Raw genomic sequence first — 19,915 nt, 5'->3', positions numbered from 1 at the left:
ACTCCAATGTGGGGCATCATATGAGTTTTTCCAACTCAAAGTTCTTGATCCCTGTTGTACTATCAGGCATAGGTGGAACAATGCAGGCGGGGGAGGGGAGGAGATGTGCTTCCTTCTAATGTTTCGGCATGGTTGTTTTGTTCCCCTCTTTCATCCACTCCAAATCTTGAAATTTCCAATGATGTCCCACCCCCAACTCTTTAGCTGTGATTGCATCTCTGCTATCAGGCGAGATCAGGCACTTCCCCAACAAACAGGGAGGGTAAAATTGCCAAATTGATTAACCCAACCTGCTCTCAGATGCCAAGCAACTACCTCGAGAGTGACATTGGGGCACCTCAACGTGCCCATCCCACAGTGAGGAAATGGTGCATGCCATAGACTTACCTAAAAGAACATTTTTAAAAAAAAGCCAAGACCAGGTAGGGAGAGGTGGAAGGGGCAGGCAAAAAAATCCGGACAGAATAAATGTGTTCTGACGAAAGGTCTTCGAGCTGAAACATTAACTTTTCTTTCTCCACAGATGCTGCCTCACTTGCTGAGCTTCTCCAGCATTTTCTGTTTTTATTTCAGATTTCCAGCCTCCGCAGTATTTTGCTATTGAGAATGACTGATGTGTGACCTAAGGAAGTTTTTTTTTTACCCGGATTAATGGGCCAATAGTTGAAGAAAGGTTTATCTTGGAGTAATAATTTAAGAATGCTGTTTCCCAGCTGAGTTCTGACAGTTTACGAAACCGAGTGATCCCTCGGTTGGTTTGAGCTGGACTTGTTAATTTTCAATGATTTTAAAATAAAATTGCTGGACTATAACTTGGTGTTGTAAAATTGTTTACAATTGTTAATTTCAGCCACTAGGGGTGGACTGTGTCTGTGTAACAAGGCAAAAGGCTGAAAGCAAGGCTGGAGGCAACCCGGGGAGAGACAGGGAGCTGCCACAGAAAGGGAATCGGCAGCACGATAATCAACCGAAATAAAAGAAGAACCAACACAATGTCCGGTCCCAGCGGAGCCCAACATCGGACACTGGTGGATCCCCCGGAGGGAGGCTGGGGATGGGTTATCGTCTTCAATCTCTTTGTGGTGAGTGAAAAGTTTTACAGCAAGAGAGGAGAAGAGAAAAAAAAGGGATGAATTGCAACAGGTTGTTGTAATCTCTGGAGTGACTTGCAAGGAAGTGGATTATGCTGAGCTGGAGCTCTGTCTTTTTGGGGTCGAATGATGTTGTGACAAGTCTTGTCACTGTATTTCTGCGATGAAATGGGGGCTTCTCACCCCCAGCAGCGAATTGTTTTTTTTTGGGGGTGGGGGGGGGGGGGTGAGATTTCTTAAAGTCAGTGGGCCAGGAATAAACAGGAAGAGCCCTGGGGGATATTGCGGGATGCTAATTATCGCTATTGAACAAAGTGAACATCTGGGTATAAATAAGTGTCTCGATTTTAAGGGTCTGGTCAGCAGAAGGTGAATTTCAAAATTAGGGTTAATGCGATAAAACCTGGAAATAACAGCGTTCCCACACTGCAGTTCTGGTGTGGTTTTTTTGCGGGTTTGGTGTGGGGAGAACCTTTCCCCCCCCAACATTGATGTAGCGCAGGGCTGAATAATGAAGTCTTATGAGGGAGGAGGTGCAGAGGATACAGCTAGTGCTGTACGTCAATTTTCTTTTTTAGCATTGTATTTTATGAAGACTGTTTTGAGCGTTTCATAGGAACAGGAGTAGGCCATTCAGCCCCTCGTGCCTGCTCCGCCATTTGATAAGATCATGGCTGATCTGTGATCTAACTCCATATACCTGCCTTTGGCCCATATCCCTTAATACCTTTGGTTGCTAAAAAGCTATCTATCTCACATTTAAATTTAGCAATTGAGCTAGTATCAATTGCCGTTTGCAGAAATGAGTTCCAAACTTCTACCACCCTTTGTGTGTAGAAATGTTTTCTCACTCCAGAAAGGTCTGGCTCTAATTTTTAGACTGTGCCCCCTACTCCTAGAATCCCCAACCAGTGGAAATAGTTTCTCTCTCTCCACCCTATCCGTTCCCCTTAATATCTTATAAACTTCAATCAGATCACCCCTTAACCTTCGAAACTCTAGAGAATACAACCCCAATTTGTGTAATCTGTCCTCGTAACTTAACCCTTGAAGTCCGGGTATCATTCTAGTAAACCTTCGCTGCACTCCCTCCAAGGCCAATATGTCCTTCCGAAGGTGCGGTGCCCAGAACTGCTCACAGTGCTCCAGGTGCGGTCTAACCAGGGTTTTGTATAGCTGCAGCATAACTTCTGCCCCCTTGTACTCTAGTCCTCTAGATATAAAGGCCAGCATTCCATTAGCCTTATTGATTATTTTCTGCACCTGTTCATGACACTTCAATGATCTATGTACCTGAACCCCGAAGTCCCTTTGGACATCCACTGTTTTTAACTTTTTACCATTTAGAAAGTACCCTGTTCTATCCTTTTTTGATCCAAACCTCACATTTGTCTACATTGAATTCCATTTGCCACAATTTTGCCCATTCACCTAATCTATCAATATCGCTTTGTAATTTTATGTTTTCATCTACACTGCTTACAATGCCACCAATCTTTGTGTCATCGGCAAACTTAGATATGAGACATTCTATGCCTTCATCTAAGTCGTTAATAAATATTGTGGATAATTGAGGCCCCAAGACAGATCCCTGCGGGACTCCACTAGTCACATCCTGCCAATGTGAATACTTACCCATTATCCCTACTCTCTGTCGCCTTTCGCTCAGCCAATTTCCTAACCAAGTCCGTACTTTTCCCTCGATTCCATGGGCTTCTATCTTAGCTAACAGTCTCCTATGTGGGACCTTATCAAATGCCTTCTGGAAGTCCATATAAATAACATCCATTGACATTCCCCTGTCCACTACTTTAGTCACCTCTTCAAAAAATTCAATCAGGTTTGTCAGGCACGACCTACCTTTCACAAATCCATGCTGGCTCTCCCTGATTAACTGAAAATTCTCGAGGTGTTCAGTCACCCTATCCTTAATTATAGACTCCAGCAATTTCCCCACAACAAATGTTAGGCTAACTGGTCTATAATTCCCTGGTTTCCCTCTCTCTCCTTTCTTAAAAAGCGGAGTGACATGTGCAATTTTCCAATCTAGAGGGACAGTTCCTGAATCTAGAGAACTTTGAAAGATTATAGTTAGGGCCTCTGCAATCTGCTCATCTACTTCCTTTAAAACCCTGGGATGGAAACCATCTGGTCCTGGGGATTTGTCATTCTTTAGTGCTATTATTTTCTTCATTACTGTTGCTTTACTTATGTTAATTTTATCGAGTCCCTGTCCCCGATTCAATATTAGTTTTCTTGGGATTTCTGGCATGCTATCCTCTTTTTCTACTGTAAATACTGACGCAAAGTAATTGTTCAACATGTCCGCCATTTCCCCATTGTCAATGACAATATCCCCACTTTCAGTTTTTAAGGGGCCAACACTGCTCCTGACCACCCCCTTTTTCCTAATATAACTATTTTTTTTTATTCGTTCATGGGATGTGGGCGTCGCTGGCGAGGCCAGCATTCATTGCCCATCCCTAATTGCCCTTGAGAAGGTGGTGGTGAGCTGCCTTCTTGAACCGCTGCAGTCCGTGTGGTGATGGTTCTCCCACAGTGCTGTTAGGAAGGGAGTTCCAGGATTTTGACCCAGCAACAATGGGGTGCCAATCAAGCGGGCTGCTTTGTCCTGGATGGTGTCGAGCTTCTTGAGTGTTGTTGGAGCTGCACTCATCCAGGCAAGTGGAGAGTATTCCTTCACATTCCTGACTTGTGCCTTGTAGATGGTGGAAAGGCTTTGGGGAGTCAGGAGGTGAGTCACTCGCCGCAGAATACCCACCCAGGTGTGTGGGCAAAATTGGCACGGTCACGCTTATTGCCTCTCCCTAAGTTGCCCTCAGAAGGGCTCCTTCTAGTGATTGTTTTGCAACTGAGTGGTTTGGTAGGCGCTCGAGGGCATTAAGAGTCAATGCGTCATGTGGGGCTGGAGTCACCCTTGGTGGGGTTTTGTGACAATACATGACGTTTTCATGGTATTTTTTTTTGCTGCCTGCTCATTAATTACTAGATTTATTTAATACAGAGGAAACTCTTATCGTTTTTTTGGAAGGGTACGAAATCCCTTTACTTTTTCCTGTACACTTTGGATGAGACTTTAAACCAAGGCCCATCTGCTATTCCAGTGGTTCAGGTGGATGTTAAAGATCCCCATGGTACTATTTGAAGAGGAGCAGGGAGTTCTCCCAGTGTCCTGGCCAACAATGTTCAACCTTCAACCAAAACCACCAAAAATGGATTAACTGGTGGCTGTACGTAAAAGGGTTGTCACATTTGCCTATTGAACATCAGTGACTGCAATGTGAAGTGCTTTGGGACATTTTAGGAGACATGAGAAGCCACCATATGAATTCAAATTTTTTTTTTTCTACTATATCCTGTGGGTTCATGACGGAAGATTGTTGATGAAGATTGATCGTGCACTTAATCTGTGCTATATCTGGTCAAGGAGTCCTTGATGCTGGCAATAGGTATAAAATGGAGACGTGTTCCATTCCCTAGCATCGCTATTCCTCAATATGATGGGCACATTTTGTTCCTTAACAACTTTGTGAAAAAATACTGCAGAACAGAAGATGTAAGGATAACCATGAATCTGTTTTAATTGCTTTGGGATTACAGTAGACAGCTCCAGTGGTAACTGATTGATAGAGGAGCAATGGGTCGAAAGGCTTCATTATCCACAGAAATTCCTATGATTTTATACCTTATGTATTTCTAAGTTTGACTGTGGCTACATAATATTTTTTGTTTCACTCCAGTTACATCACAATGGGCTCAGTCCCACCAGTTTAAGAGCCTGACTATGACTCACACATTACTTCCTTGTTCATGAGTTGCTCAGTCAATCTCATCTGTTGAAACAGAAATCATTACGAGTGTGGTTTTCAGCATCCTCTCTTACTCAGAATAATGGTCATTGTACGTCATATCAGAGTGTTACAGTAAGGGGTAGTATTACAGATAGTATGCTTCATATAACTTCGGTATTAGAAAATAAGCCATAAATAATGTGTCATTTCACAGTCGAATGTTAGACAGTTTCCTATGGTTTCCCTAGTGGAGAAGGATCCAGGAACAGTCCACTTATACTGGACAGTCATAGTGAGGGGTGTGTTGTTGAGACTGTTTTATGGTTTCTCCTCTTAAAGAAAGAGACCTCAGTGATGTGTGCGGGTAGGGTAAAAGCTGTTCAAGGATGCATGTACAAGAAGACAATGAGCATTTTATATGTTATAATATGCCATATTGCCTCCATACCAAATTTATGAACTACAAGTAATGTGGAAATTTACATAAGGTGATACATAAGGTGAATGACATGATATAATATAACCTAACAGAAGCTGAGGAGTCAGTGCATGTGGTCTCCACCTTTCTAACATGCTAAGAATCATTGCTATCCTTTGTTAAGTAGCAGTCTTTTTCTAGGTGGCAAATTTCTAACCTTATCTTTTCTATTCAGAATTTATTATGGGCCAACTTAATCTATATCATTAATCAATTTGGAAGTCAGTCAGCTGATTTTTCTGTTCCTCAACATCCATGATAATATGGAACACATTTATTTTTCAGGTTCTCTTAGTCTAGCTCCAAGTGAATCTAAGAATGCATTTTCTTTTAATAAATTGTTGGACCAATATATGTAATTCTTTCTGTGGATCTGGTCATTCATTCCCGTAGCTTTGAATTTAGACACTATTGGCAATTTTCTACCTATTTGGAACAAGCCACACTTATCAAGTGTGTTTTCTTATAACTCATCATTGGATGGTTTAAGTCACTGGTGCAGAATTTAAAGTTACAGATTGGTGGCAATTATATACTTGTGTGCAGTTAATATCAAAAACATTGCGAGACATCAGGGAAGGAGAAAGCTACCTGGACATTTTGCTCCAGGAGGCAGCCACACCCCTTAGATTAAATACTTTAGAATTGACACGTGGTCAGGGCCAGGAGGGTGTGACTGCGAGTGAGGCAGGTACGGGGATCCAGGAGGTAGTATTGCAGGAGCCTCCGTCCCTGCGCTTGTCCAATAGATTTGAGGTTCTTGCAAGCCTTGTGGACAAGTGCGGGGACTGCGGGGAGGACGAGCAAACTGACCACGGCACCATGGTACAGGAAGCCATTCAAGTGGGGGAGTGAAAAGGAAGGTGGTTGTAGTAGGCGAAAGTACAATTAGGGGGATAGACACTGTTTTCTGCAACCAGGAGCATGGGTCCCGAAGGCTATGTTGCCTACCTCGTGCCAGGGTTAAAGACATCTCCTCCGGGCTGGAGAAGAACTTGGAGTGGGAGGGGGAGGATCCAGTTGTCGTGGTCCACGTAGGTACCAACGACATAAGTAGGACTAAGAAAAAGGTTGTGCTAAGAGAGTTTGAGCAGCTAGGGAGTAAATTAAAAAGCAGAACTACAAAGGTAATAATCTCTGGATTATTACGTGAGCCACGAGCAAATTGGCACAGGGTCAATAGGATCAGGGAGATGAATGTGTGGCTCAAAGATTGGTGTGGGAGAAGTGGGTTTCGATTCGTGGGGCACTGGCACCAGTACTGGGGAAAGAGGGAGCTGTTCCATTGGGACGGACTACACCTGAACCATGCTGGGATCAGAGTTCTAGTGAATCAAATAACTAGGGAGGTAGATAGGGCTTTAAACTAAATAAGGGGGGGGAGGGTCCTGGTGGAGAGAAATCTAGAATGCTAAAAAGTAAAGACAAAGAAGCAGTGCAGGAAAGTGATTGGGGTAAGGATATCCAGATTGTGTCAGGAAGGGACAGAGCGTACAAACAAAAGACAACAAATCCAGGTAAGAAAAAATGGTAATAAGACAAATAGGGCCATAGTACAAAAATATGTTAAGATGTCTAAAAATGTTAAAAAGACAAATCTAAAGGCACTGTATCTGAATGCACGAAACATTTGTAATAAGGTAGACGAATTAACAGCGCAAATAGATGTAAACGGATACGATATAATAGCAATTACAGAGACATGGCTGCAGGGTGACCAAGGCTGGGAGCTGAATATCCAAGGGTATTCGATATTTATGAAGGACAGGCAAAAAGGAAAAGGAGGTGGGGTGGCGTTGTTAGTAAAGGATGAAATCAGATCAATAGTGAGAAAGGATATTGGCTCAGAAAATCAAGATGTAGAATCAGTCTGGGTGGAGTTAAGAAGCACCAAGGGGTAGAAAACACTGGCGGGAGTTGTCTATAGGCCTCCAAACAGTAGTGGTAATGTAGGGGATGGCATCAAACAGGAAATTAGAGATGCATGTAACAAGGGTACTACAGTAATCATGGGTGACTTTAATCTGCATATAGACTGGCCAAACCAAATTAGCAATAATACTGTGGAGGATGAATTCCTGGAGTGTGTACGAGATGGTTTTTTAGACCAGTACGTTGAGGAGCCAACCAGGGAACAGGCTATCCTAGATTGGGTATTGTGCAATAAGAAGGGGTTAATTAACAACCTTGTTGTGCAGGGTCCTTTAGAGAAGAGTGACCATAACATGATAGAATTCTTCATTAAGATGGAAAGTGAAGTAGTCCAATCCAAAACTAGGGTCCTAAATCTAAACAAAGGAAACTACAAAGGTATGAGGAGTGAGTTGGCTATGATAGATTGGGAAGCTTCATTAAAAGGCATGACGGTGGGTAGGCAATGGCTAACATTTAAGGAACGAATGCACGAATTGCAACAATTATACATTCCTTTCTGGTGCAAAAACACAAAAGGAAATGCGGCCCAACCATGGCTAACAAAAGAAATTAAGGATGGTATTAGATCCAAAGAGGAGTCATGTAAAGTTGCCAGAAAAAGTAGCAAGCCTGAGGATTGGGAGCAGTTTAGAATTCAGCAAAAAAGGACCAAGAGATTGATTAAGAGGGGAAAAATAGAGTGAGAGTAAACTTTCAAGGAACATAAAAGTGCACTGTAAAAGTTTCTACAAGTATGTAAAAAGAAAAAGATTAGTGAAGACAAATGTAGGTCCCTTACAGTCAGAAACGGGAGAATTTATAATGGGGAACAAGGAAATGGCAGAGCAATTAAACAAATACTTTGGTTCTGTCTTCACAGAAATGCTAGGGAACCAAGGGACTAGCGAAAAGAGGAATAAAAGGAAATTAGTATTAGTAAAAAAATAGTGCTGGGGAAATTAATGGGACTGAAAGCCGATAAATCCCCAGGACCTGATAATCTGCATCCCAGAGTACTAAAAGAGGTAGCCATGGAAATAGTGGATGCATTAGTTGTCATCTTCCAAAATTCTATAGATTATGGAACAGTTCCTGCAGATTGGAGGGTGGCAAATGTAACCCCACTATTTAAAAAAGGAGGGAGAGAGAAAACAGGGAACTACAGACCGGTTAGCCTAACATCAGTAGTAGGGAAAATGCTAGAGTCTATTATAAAGGATGAGATAACAGGACACTTAGAAAATATCAATGGGATTAGACAAAGTCAACATGGTTTATGAAAGGGAAATCATGTTTGACAAACCTACTGGAGTTTTTTGAGGATGTAACTGGTAGAATAGATAAGGGAGAACCAGTGGATGTGGTTTATTTTGATTTTCAGAAGGCCTTTGATAAAGTCCCACATAAGAGGTTAATGTGCAAAATTAAAGCACATGGGATTGGGGGTAATATACTGGCATGGATTGAAAATTGGTTAACAGACAGGAAACAGAGAGTAGGAATAAACGGTTCTTTTTCGGGATGGCAGGCAGTGACTTGGGCCCCAGCTATTCACAATATAGATCAATGATTTGGATGAGGGAACCAAATGTAATGTTTCCAAGTTTGCTGACGACACAAAACTAGGTGAGATCAAGAGTTGTGAGGAGGATGCAAAGAGGCTTCAAGGCGATTTAGACAAGTTGAATGAGTGGGCAAATACATTGCAGATGCAGTATAATGTGGATAAATGTGAAGTTATCCACTTCGGAAGGAAAAGCAGAAAGGCAGAGTAATATTTAAATGGTGATAGATTGGGAAATGTTGATGTACAAAGGGACCTGCGTGTCCTTGTACACCAGTCACTGAAAGCAAACATGCAGGTGCAGCAAGCAGTTAGGAAGGCAAATGGTATGTTGGCCTTCATTGCAAGAGGATTTGAGTATAGGAGCAAGGATGTCTTACTGCAGTTATACAGGGCCTTGGTGGGACGACACCTGGAGTATTGTGTGCAGTTTTGGTCTCCTTACCTAAGAAAGGATATACTTGCCATAGAGGGAGTGCAGCGAAGGTTTACCAGACTGATCACTGGGATGGCAGGACTGTCATATGAGGAGAGATTGGGTCGACTCGGCCTGTATTCACTCGAGTTTAGAAAAATGAAAGGGGATCTCATTGAAACATATAAAATTCTGACAGGGCTAGACAGACTGGATGCACAGAGGATGTTTCCCCTGGCTCGGAGATCCAGAACGAGGGGTCACAGTCTCAGGATACGGGGTAGGACATTTAGGACTGAGATGAGGAGAAATTTCTTCACTCAGAGGGTGGTGAACCTGTGGAATTCTCTACCACAGAAAGCTGTGGAGGCCAAGTCACTGAATATATTTAAGAAGGAACTAGATAGATTTCTAGACACAAAAGGCATCAAGGGGTATGGGGAGAGAGCGGGAATATGGTATTGAGATAGAGGATCAGCCATGATCATATTGAATGGCGGAGTAGGCTCGAAGGGCTGAATGGCCTACTCCTGCTCCTATTTTCTATGTTTCTATGTTTAAAAGTTATTTAAAAACCCACTTGGGGTGATTTCAAACCTTTATGTCTCCAGGCCTGGGCAACTAACTGAGAGAGTCAGTAACCTGCCTGTTTTGTGCTATAGACAGACTGAAAATGTTAAGAGCATTAAAATTGCCATATTTCTAAATGAGTTGAGTCTCTGGGAAGAGGCATCTTGGATGAAACATTAGGCGTGATATCTAACCTACTGCTGAGCATTTTCAAATGTAAGGACTTGCACAACACCAGGTTATAGTCCAACAGTTTTATTTTAAATCACAAGCTTTCGGAGCTTACCTCCTTTGTCAGCTTACCTCCTTCACTCACCTGACGAAGGAGGTAAGCTCCGAAAGCTTGTGATTTAAAATAAAGCTGTTGGACTATAACCTGGTGTTGTGCAAGTCCTTACATTTGTCCACCCCAGTCCATCACCGGCATCAAAGCATTTTCAATAGTGACTGAAGTAAAAACATGGTGACAGAGTTCAACGACTTAATGTTAACTGTTGGGGAAAGGGCACCTTATTGGATGGAATACTCAAGGAAAGTTTGATTGGCTGAGGTGGAGAGATCACTGTATCCACACCTGACAAGTGTCTGATATTGGCTGCCCGGTCAGGCGAGAATAGTGTGACTGTGAGATGTTCCTCTGCAGGAGAGGAAGCCGTTAATTTGGAAGACGTGTCATCCACTGGATGCTCTCAGAGTCTCAGGGTAACACATACTCTCTGGGGAGGAATGGGGGTAGTGGGAGGAATCTAAAATGAGAGGGAAATCTCTTCAAGAAATGGCACATGGAAAAGATACTCATTGTGATTTTAGAAAAAGTTACAACTTCTGTTGAGAATTAAAAATGTTATTGACCATAACGAGGGGTGAATGCAGACCCGTGATAGTCACCATTATATACAGTCTGGGGAAATCAGACGCTCTAATGTCGGGAACATATATGCTAGAGATCAAATTTACAACAGAAGGCCATAATTTAAAAAAAAGATTTCTTCATCTGGCAATACTGGTAATGAAAAATTGCAGTGACTCAGCAATTTTAAAATTCCCCAGTTATCCATTGCAATGAATTGACACAGGAGAATTTTGAATGTCATCATGATGCAAACAGTGGAAATGTCGCCAGTTCTACCTGATTGAGTTGCCAGTAACTCATTATCAGTAGAGTACAGTCATCCTCTAACTCTCCAGTCGGTCCAGACGGCCTCCTCTTTTAAGACACGAGAAACCATCTGTGGGAACCTGTGGTTCACTGCCTTTCTATGAACTGATCACAACTGGTCCTTCCGAATAATGGTCAGTTCACAATTAGAAGAAGCCTATTTTTGTATTTCCCTTTCTTTGGTTCCTTCCGTCCCACAGTGCAGGCTCCATTACTCAGAGTGCAGATGGTCAACTTGTAGGCCACTACTGTTGTGGTCTAGATAGATTGAAAATGTTAAGAGCATAAGAAATGTGCCAGTGTGTTAGGTCATGAGAATGATTTGGGAATTCATCAACTAATTTATCTTTAATTTCAAAATATTTCATGAAAGTTTCATGGTTTTGGAGGATGGTAGTGAGCCCCCCCCACCGCCCGCAAACTCTGGTAGAATTTGTTGTGATCAACACCTGCAAAAAATGAAGGAGGAGATTTCTCTTGTGTACTTTGTACAGTTAAATCATAAAACTTGAAATGGACACTGAGGGCCTAGGTAAAAATTCCATTCAGATTTAGCCAGCATGCCAGTGAACCTCTCTCTTGTACCATGCAATTGCCTTTTATTAATCCAAAGTTATGTACACTCTTATTGAGTTCCAATTTTTTTTACCTTGAATTATTTACCTTTAAAAGTGCTGGTTGGGATTATGAATATAAACAGGATTACGGCATCGAGCACAGAGGAAATCTTCCCTCTATGTTTGTCATTACCTCTCAAAGACCTACATAATCTTTCAAGGAATTCCTGATGGTGACATCTGCTTATATCCGATAAACTCAATCAATGCGTTTTTTCAAAGACTGTCAAAATATGCCTAATGACATGCGTTAATAAACATTAATCGCTATTCTAATATAATTCTTCCATTTATATAGTGCCACATCACAATGAAATCTCTCAAAGTACTTCATGTCATAGAGAATATTCATAATCCCATCCAGCATTTTTAAAGATGAATAATTCAAGGTAAAAAAAAAATCGATATTTTGTGACAGTTTACATAACTTTAGATAAATAAAAGATAATTACATGGTACAAGAGAGAGCTTCACTGGCATGCTGGCTGGATCTGAATTGAATTTTTACCAGGGTCCTAAATGTTCATTTCAAAATCACAAAGTAAGTACAGGTGAGCAGGGCTACTGGTTTAGTCTGACTGAACAGTCAAGGGATTCTGAGATTTTTGCCATTGTTTTGGGGATCAAATTCCACTATTCCAGCCATTTTTCCATGAAACCCATAAATTAGTGGCCTTGAGAATGAAGGTGGTCATTTTTTTTCTCTCCAAGGTCACACTAAAATGTTGTGTGTATTCAGCTAGCTCTGTATCTTGGCTCATCCATCCAGAAAAAGCCTACATTCCCCCATCACTTTATCCAAATGTATCTTGAATGAATCTAAAGCTTTTGTCTTTTGGCATGAAGAAATTCTTTGTGACATCTATCTTACGTTGTCCTTACAGAAGTTTTAGCCCATGCCTTGTTCTAATGTCTCGGTTCACTTGGAAAAATTATTTTATCCAAGCCATCTTGTATACTTCTATAAGGCCCCACTCAGTCGAATCCTTTCAAGTCTAAGGAGCCCCAGTTTCCTCAATCTTTCCTCTTAACTCAATCCTTGGATGCTAGAAATCGGCCTTGTAGCTCTTTTCTGCATTTTCTCCATGATGTGAATGTTTGCTTTATGTCTTGATAAATAAAACTGAACACAGTACTCAAGGGGCAGTCTAATCAGGGTACTGTACAGTATGACATCTTTTGACTTAAGTTCAACTGATCTAGCAATATAATTTAGCATCCTGTTTGCTTTGTGCATTCCTGTTCCATTGCAATATGACATACTAAATGCCATCCACTACCATCTCCAGATTCCTTGGAAATTTGCCTTTAGCTGTTTTGATACCAACCCTTCCCACAAATGAACTTATGATCTGCATTTTTCTTTATAATATCAAGTACAGTACCTTGGACTTGTCTATATTGTATTTCATCGGCTACTGTTCTGCCAATTTGCAGATCTTATCTAATTCTTTTTGTAGGACTCCTTTCTTTGTCTACCTCCCCTGCACCCCCCCCCTCTACTCCCCCACAGTTTCGTATTGGTTGTGAATTTGACCAGTTTGTATTGTGTTTCTGAATCCAAGTCGTTGGTGTATATTAGGAACAATACGGGCCCCATTGGTGAGTCCTGTGCAGAACTGTAAGAGCTTCTGAGATATGAGTCTAGAACTTAAACCAAGATTTCTATCAATTCTGGAACTAGCTGCTAGAAGGTCAGAGTTGAGATGTTTACCAAGTAGATGCAACATAGGATAGAAAGTGCAAAATGCAGTAGGTATAACTTAGTTCAACGGGGATAGGAACAGGTCTTCCAGATACCACAGGAATTCCTGGGTCCACAGGAAAACAATTCCCTCCCTCCCCCATATCACCCTGGGCCAATCCTTTCTCATCAAATGCAAACACTCACCTTAGAAGCAATGGTAAACATTACTGAATAATAACTAGCGATGGAACAGATTTATTAACTATCAACCCAGCACCACAATTGCAATTTTTTCTTTCTTTGAAGGCAGTGTTTACTTTATGACAGTACACTGTAAATTGTTTAAAGCAACAAAGGAACAATTTAGTAGCAGACCAAGAACTGGGTGCCCTGCAGAAGACAAAACATTCACACAGATCAGCACATTGGCACAAAATTGACTGTGCGATTCTGCCCTCTCCTCTGTACATGATAAAGGTTGCTAGAGTTAATTGCTTTCACTTCAGAGAGATATTGGTTATTTTCAAGGTCTAAATTACTAAGAAATTAATTAGAAAACGGTTTGATACACTGTAGCCAGACACAGGGCAGGGGTTAATTTAACATTTAGAAGGCGCTCTATTAATTTTTCCATTATTGTTGGGGGATATGCGACTTGAGAAAGGTGTGTAGGTTGGGGGTGTTGGGGGGGGGGGTGCGGAAACAGAGTAGAGGAGACATTGCACATGAAAATGAGAGACATTCTCCGCTCCAGAATCAAAGGAACAGTGAAGCATCCTTTCTTGCTGTAATCATTAACCACTACAAGACTGTAAAATACTTGTTCATAGGAACAGTCGTTCAACTAATGTGTTAATAAGTTCTACAGAGTCTAGGCATTAGTCAGGATCAATGGCTACTGCATGACTAGGTGACTATCTGGGATTGCCTCTATTGATTTAGCTAAAAACTCAGGCTGTTGATGCTAAGTTATGTGACTAGGGGGAATGGAGTGGTTCAGAAGACACATGGGTTTGGTGAGTGCCTGGTCTACATTGCATTGTTAGAATGGAGGAATGGGTCACCAGGTCTCCTGCAAGGAAAAAGGTAAAATCAAAAGGTTAGTCACACAGGATCACTCCTTTGCATTCCCTGGAGGCTGCTTTGAGTCGAACATTGGCAGAGGAGGTTACCTATTCACCATCTTGGCTAATAGAGCAGTATGTAAAGAGAGTTTAGATAAAATACACAAGGTGGAAACGTGGCTCACCTGAATTAGTGATCTGGGGATCGTAAGTTCAGCGCACTTTAGAACGGTGGTGATACCTTTCTTATTTAATTGTTGGCAGCCCCCATTTGAAGGCACAGCCGTTACTACAGCTGGAGATGACCATGACCAAGAGTCTAACTGTGGCGGAAAAAAAATCACAAGCCTTGAAATTATGCTATGTGAATATTAGCGTACGAACATTTTACATTATTTTATGAAATTTCTTTGGCTGTTATTTTAATGGGGGCATTAACCCATTTAAAATAAAACGCAGCCGAGAAACTTGATATAAATTAATTGAGGATTTGTATGATAATTTATGTTAAACGGTTCAGCTGCTGCATTAAAATAGAAGATAAAGGAATTTCATAGGAATGTGTTAAGAGTTGATACGCTAATATCACACAGTCTAATTACAAGGCCATAGAAACATACATTGAAGAAGGAAAGATTAACACTGGAACATTATGTGAGGAATGTTTACCCATTACCCAGACTCTGAGGTCTAGTATTCAACTTGATAACAAAAAGTACAAAGCGATTCACAGTGAAGCTTGTAGAACACCAAGGTCAACTAGCATAGTTGTAGCAAACCAATGTTCACCAGTGTGCCTTGCAACATACCAGTGTGACACTCGGCTTGCAGTTTCTTTCTCTAGAACAAAGCTATCCAAACTGCAGTCTGGAAGCCACATGCATACTCCAAAGCCATGGCAAGTCACTCTTATTTGGACTTGGCATGCTATGAGCTTTAGGGTAAGCTAGTTGACCTTGGTGTTCTACAAGCTTCTTATTTGCTGATTTATCATGTTTGAAATTTGAGGGGCCAGAGGTTTGAAAAGGGCTGTCCTTAGAGCTGTTAGCTCACTGGTGAATAACTCCTAAATCAGAAACACCAGGGTCCATCAGTGTAAGCAACTTGAGATCTATGCAAGTTAATGGGTACATGGATTTAAGCTTTATTGTATATGTGGCCTGAGGTACACACGTTAGCAGCCCACAAAGATAAATAGCTTGGACACAGAATTCTTAAATTGTCAACTCATTTATGTTTAATAAAGTTACAGGGAATGTGAAACTAAGACAGGTTCCGTACTGATAAGGAGACAGAAGTCAGATTCATGCATGAAGTGAGAGTTAAGTGTGAGAGTAAAGGACAATCTCCAGCAGACTCTGTATTAGAATAAGGACAGACAGCTGATCAAAACATGAAGGTAGAGCTGACTAGTAAGTTAATGTTTTAGTAGAATCTACACTGGAGTAACGATGGAAGGAGGGGTGTACAAATATGTTACCACAGAAGTGCTTGTGATGATGGTAATTGAAAGGTGATGGTGCTAATAACAAGTACTGCACAATAAAAAGGGAAATTCTGCCCTCGTTGTCTTCTGCTATCCCAAGAAGTGTCTTTAAAAAGTTACTGAAAAAAGCTGCTAAGACTTTGCATGAGAGGACTACTTCTGACCCATGCTACTTGTGTACCTGGTTATCTCATCGAAAATCCCCGGTGTTTTGTAAGGCAACCCAGTGGAAGGTCTTCAAATTGTGCTGGTAGACTCCTAATTTTTTTGTTGTGCTCCTCAGGTGTTGGATACTTGATTCCCATCCACATAATTATAAATCTTCAGAGTTATCTTCCTCGAACACAATTTTGGATTCTTAATGCAGTGATGTGGATCAGTTTTTATAAATTATTCATTCTCTGGATGTGGGCATCGTTTGCAAGGCTGGCATTTATTGCCCATTCCTAATTGACCTGAGAAGGTGGCGATGAGCCTTTTTCTGGAACTGCTGGTAATGATTTGATACACATTTCAGTGGTTTGCTAGGCCACTTCAGAGGGCAGTTAAGAGTCAACCGCATTGGCGTGGGACTGGAGACCGTTCATAACCGTGGCATCCTATTTGACCCTGAGATGAGCTTCCGACCACATATCCGCTCCATCACCAAGACTGCCTACTTCCACCTCTGTAACATCGCCCGTCTCCACCCCTGCCTCAGCTCATCTGCTGCTGAAACCCTCATCCATGCCTTTGTTATCTCTAGACTGGACTATTCCAATACATTCCTGGCCGGCCCCCCATCTTCCATCCTCCATAAACTTGAGCTCATCCAAAACTCTGCTGCCCGTATCCTAACTCGCATCAAGTCCCGTTCACCCATCACCCCTGTGCTCACTGACCTACATTGGCTCCCGGTCCGGTAACTCCTTGATTTTAAAATTCTCATCCTTGTTTACAAATCCCTCCATGGCCTCGCCCCTCCCTATCTCTGTAACCTCCTCCAGCCCTACAACCCTCCGAGATCTCTGCGCTCCTCCAATTCTTGCCTGTTGCGCATCCCCGATTTTAATCGTTCCACCTTTGGTGGCCGTGCCTTCAGCTGCCGAGGCCCTAAGCTCTGGAATTCCCTCCCTAAACCTCTCCGCCTCTCTACCTCTCTCTCCTCCTTTAAGACGCTCCTTAAAACCTACCTCTTTAACCAAGCTTTTGGTCACCTGTCCTAATATCTCCTTATGTGGCTCGGTGTCAAATTTTGTTTGATAACGCTCCTGTGAAGCGCTCTGGGACGTTTTACTACATTAAAGGCACGATATAAATGGAAGTTGCTGTTGGAGTCACATATAGGCCAGACCAGGTAAGAACAGCTGGTTTCTTTCCCTAAAGGACATTACTGAGCCAGTTTGGTTTTTACAACAATCTGATAGCTTCATAGTCACTTTTACTGATACCAGCTTTTATTTCCAGATTTTTTTCAACTGTATTCCAATTCTCAAACTGCCATTAGTCCAGGCCTCTGGATTACCAGTAATATAACCACTACACTACCGTACCCAACACCTCTCTAGGTGTGTACATAGGATTTATGGGGTAAATTTGTTCACTCTGCCTCCACCTGGCACATACTGGGAATGCATACCAGGAAATTGCACACTTCCAGCCTGTGATCTTGCATCTATTAAAGGTAATAGAAATAAAATCATGGGCTGGGGATATGCAATTTCTCAATATGTGGTCCTAGCATGTGCCAGGAAAGTGGTGGGCGGGGGGGGTTGGTGAGACAGTGTAATTTTTACCCCTACGTGTGATGGAAGCAGAGCCCTGTCATGCTTCAATCAAGAACATTTCTGTGTTGTACTCTGCATTTTCTATGACTCTAAACATGGAAGATAATGTGCTTTTTTTATATTGTAACTGGAGCTAAGATGTAAGATTCCAGAGTGAGACCAGAGCCAGGTTGTCTATGGGAAAACATGACAATCAATTTGTCTGGTGATTAAGCAAATGAAGGAAGTGATAGTTTGTGTAAATTATTGATTAGTTATGCAAGTTCCCTTTATCTCAAGTCTGGTCCTTTAGGAAGTAGTTTAAAGTGATGCAGTTTGGTTGTTCATGCTTAACACCTACAGTAATCTTAATTACATACCTGATGTGAAGACCATCAAATGACCCTGCTTTAACATCAAAGTAAAGAGAGCCATATAATTGAGGAACACCCAGTGGTCTGCTAGTGGTCTGCTGTGTCCTACTTTGCCCTGCCGTTACACATGTTGGGGAAGTAATAGGAGCACCTTCAGGAATCATTTACCACATAATTTTCAATCAGAGATTTGGACTTGTTATTATTTTGAAAAGGTTATCGTAAAGTGAGGTATTGTACTGCTGCTCTCTGGTTGTATTTTTTCCTTCTGTGCAATTATCTTATGTATAAATAAATCTGGCAAATGTTTTAGCCCAAACATAATAGTTTGATGGGGTGTTATTTACCCCTTTTCAAAATGAAGGAGAAGTTGGTTGGGCCATCTAACTCCATATAAAGGGACACTCTGTAATCCTGTGGTACAGGTTATCACTTCAGAAAACACATAAGGTTATTAATTCTAGGAACATAGGAACAGGTATAGGCCATTCAGCCCCTTGAGCCTGTTCCATCATTCAATGAGATCATGGCTGATCTGAATCCTAACTTCATTCACCCACCTTGGCTCCGTATCCCTTAATAGCCTTGGCTAGCAAAAATCTATCGATCTCAGATTTAAAATTATTAACCTATTGCTTTTTGTGGGAGAGAGTTTCACACTTCTACCCCCTTTGCATGAAGAATTGTTTCCTAACTTCTCTCCTGAATGGCCTGGCTCTGATTTTAAGGTTATGTCCCCTTGTCCTAGACTCCCCCACCAGCGGAAAAAGTTTCCCTCTATCCACCCTATCAATTCTTTCAAAATCCTAAAAACTTCAATCAAATCACCCCCTAACCTTCTGTATTCCAGGGAATACAAGCCCAATTTATGTAATCTCTTCTCACAAACTACCCCTGGAGCCGTGGTAACATTCTAGTGAATCTGCGCTGCACTCCTTCCAAGGCCAATATATGCTTTCTATAGTGCAGTGCCCGGAACTGTGCACAGTACTCCAGATGTGGTCTAACCAGGGCTTTGTATAGCTGTAGCAAAACTTGCTCCCCTTTATATTCTAGCCCTCTAGTTATAAAGCCTTTTTGATTATTTTTTGTACTTCACAAGTACGTTTTAGTGATCTGTTCATGGACCTCTAAATCTCTTTGGACCTCCACTTTTCCTAGCTTTTCACTATTTAAAAAATACTCTGATCTATCCTTTTTTGGTCCAAAATGGATGACCTCACACTTATCTGCATTGAAATCCATCTGGCACAGTTTTGCCCACTCACTTAATCTATTAATATCTTTTTGTAATTTTATGCTCCCTACTTACTATGCCACCAATCTTTGTGTCATTGCCATATTTGGATATATGGCTCTCTGTTTTGTTATCTAAATCATTCTAGTTCATGGGAGATGCAAATCTGCTAATGGAAATTTGGTCTTTGCATGGAAACAGGGTTAAAAGTGTTGGGGGAGAGCCCAAGTTTGCAAGACCTTGGATTTTGTAACATCTGAGGCATTTTTTTAAAGGCCTGTTGGAGTCATACCTAGCACAAAGGAAGATGGTAGTGGTTGTTGGAGGCCAATCATCTCAGCCCCAGGAATTGCTGCAGGAGTTCCTCAGGGCAGTGTCCTAGGCCCAACCATCTTCATCTGCTTCATCAATGACCTTCCCTCCATCATTAGGTCAGAAATGGGGATGTGCGCTGATGATTGCACAGTGTTCAGTTCCATTTGCAACCCCTTAGATAATGAAGAAGTCCGTGCCCGCATACAGCAAGACCTGGACAACATCCAGGCTTGGGCTGATAAGTGGCAAGTAACATTCGCACCAGACAAGTGCCAGGCAATGACCATCTCCAACAAGAGAGAGTCTAATCACCTCCCCTTGACATTCAACGGCATTACCATCGCCAAATCCCCCACCATCAACATTCTGGGGGTCACCATTGACCAG

The 19,915-nt window shown here is 41.8% G+C and overlaps 1 protein-coding gene across 1 annotated transcript in view; it reads left to right on the top strand.

The window, feature by feature from the left end:
* Positions 1–983: 983 nt before the first annotated feature.
* The window catches only part of LOC137334060 (monocarboxylate transporter 5-like), a 40,792-nt gene continuing 21,860 nt past the window's right edge, over positions 984–19,915 (top strand). The window contains exon 1 of the mRNA XM_067998503.1: positions 984–1,082. Within this exon, the coding sequence (XP_067854604.1) occupies positions 993–1,082 (90 nt within the window). The 5' untranslated portion in view covers positions 984–992. The remainder of the gene's footprint in view (positions 1,083–19,915) is intronic.

Source organism: Heptranchias perlo, chromosome 17 (assembly GCF_035084215.1).
Source record: "Heptranchias perlo isolate sHepPer1 chromosome 17, sHepPer1.hap1, whole genome shotgun sequence".
NCBI lineage: Eukaryota > Metazoa > Chordata > Chondrichthyes > Hexanchiformes > Hexanchidae > Heptranchias > Heptranchias perlo.
The sequence above is the reverse complement of the archived record's forward strand: the minus strand, read 5'-3'. Positions and strand labels throughout refer to the sequence as shown.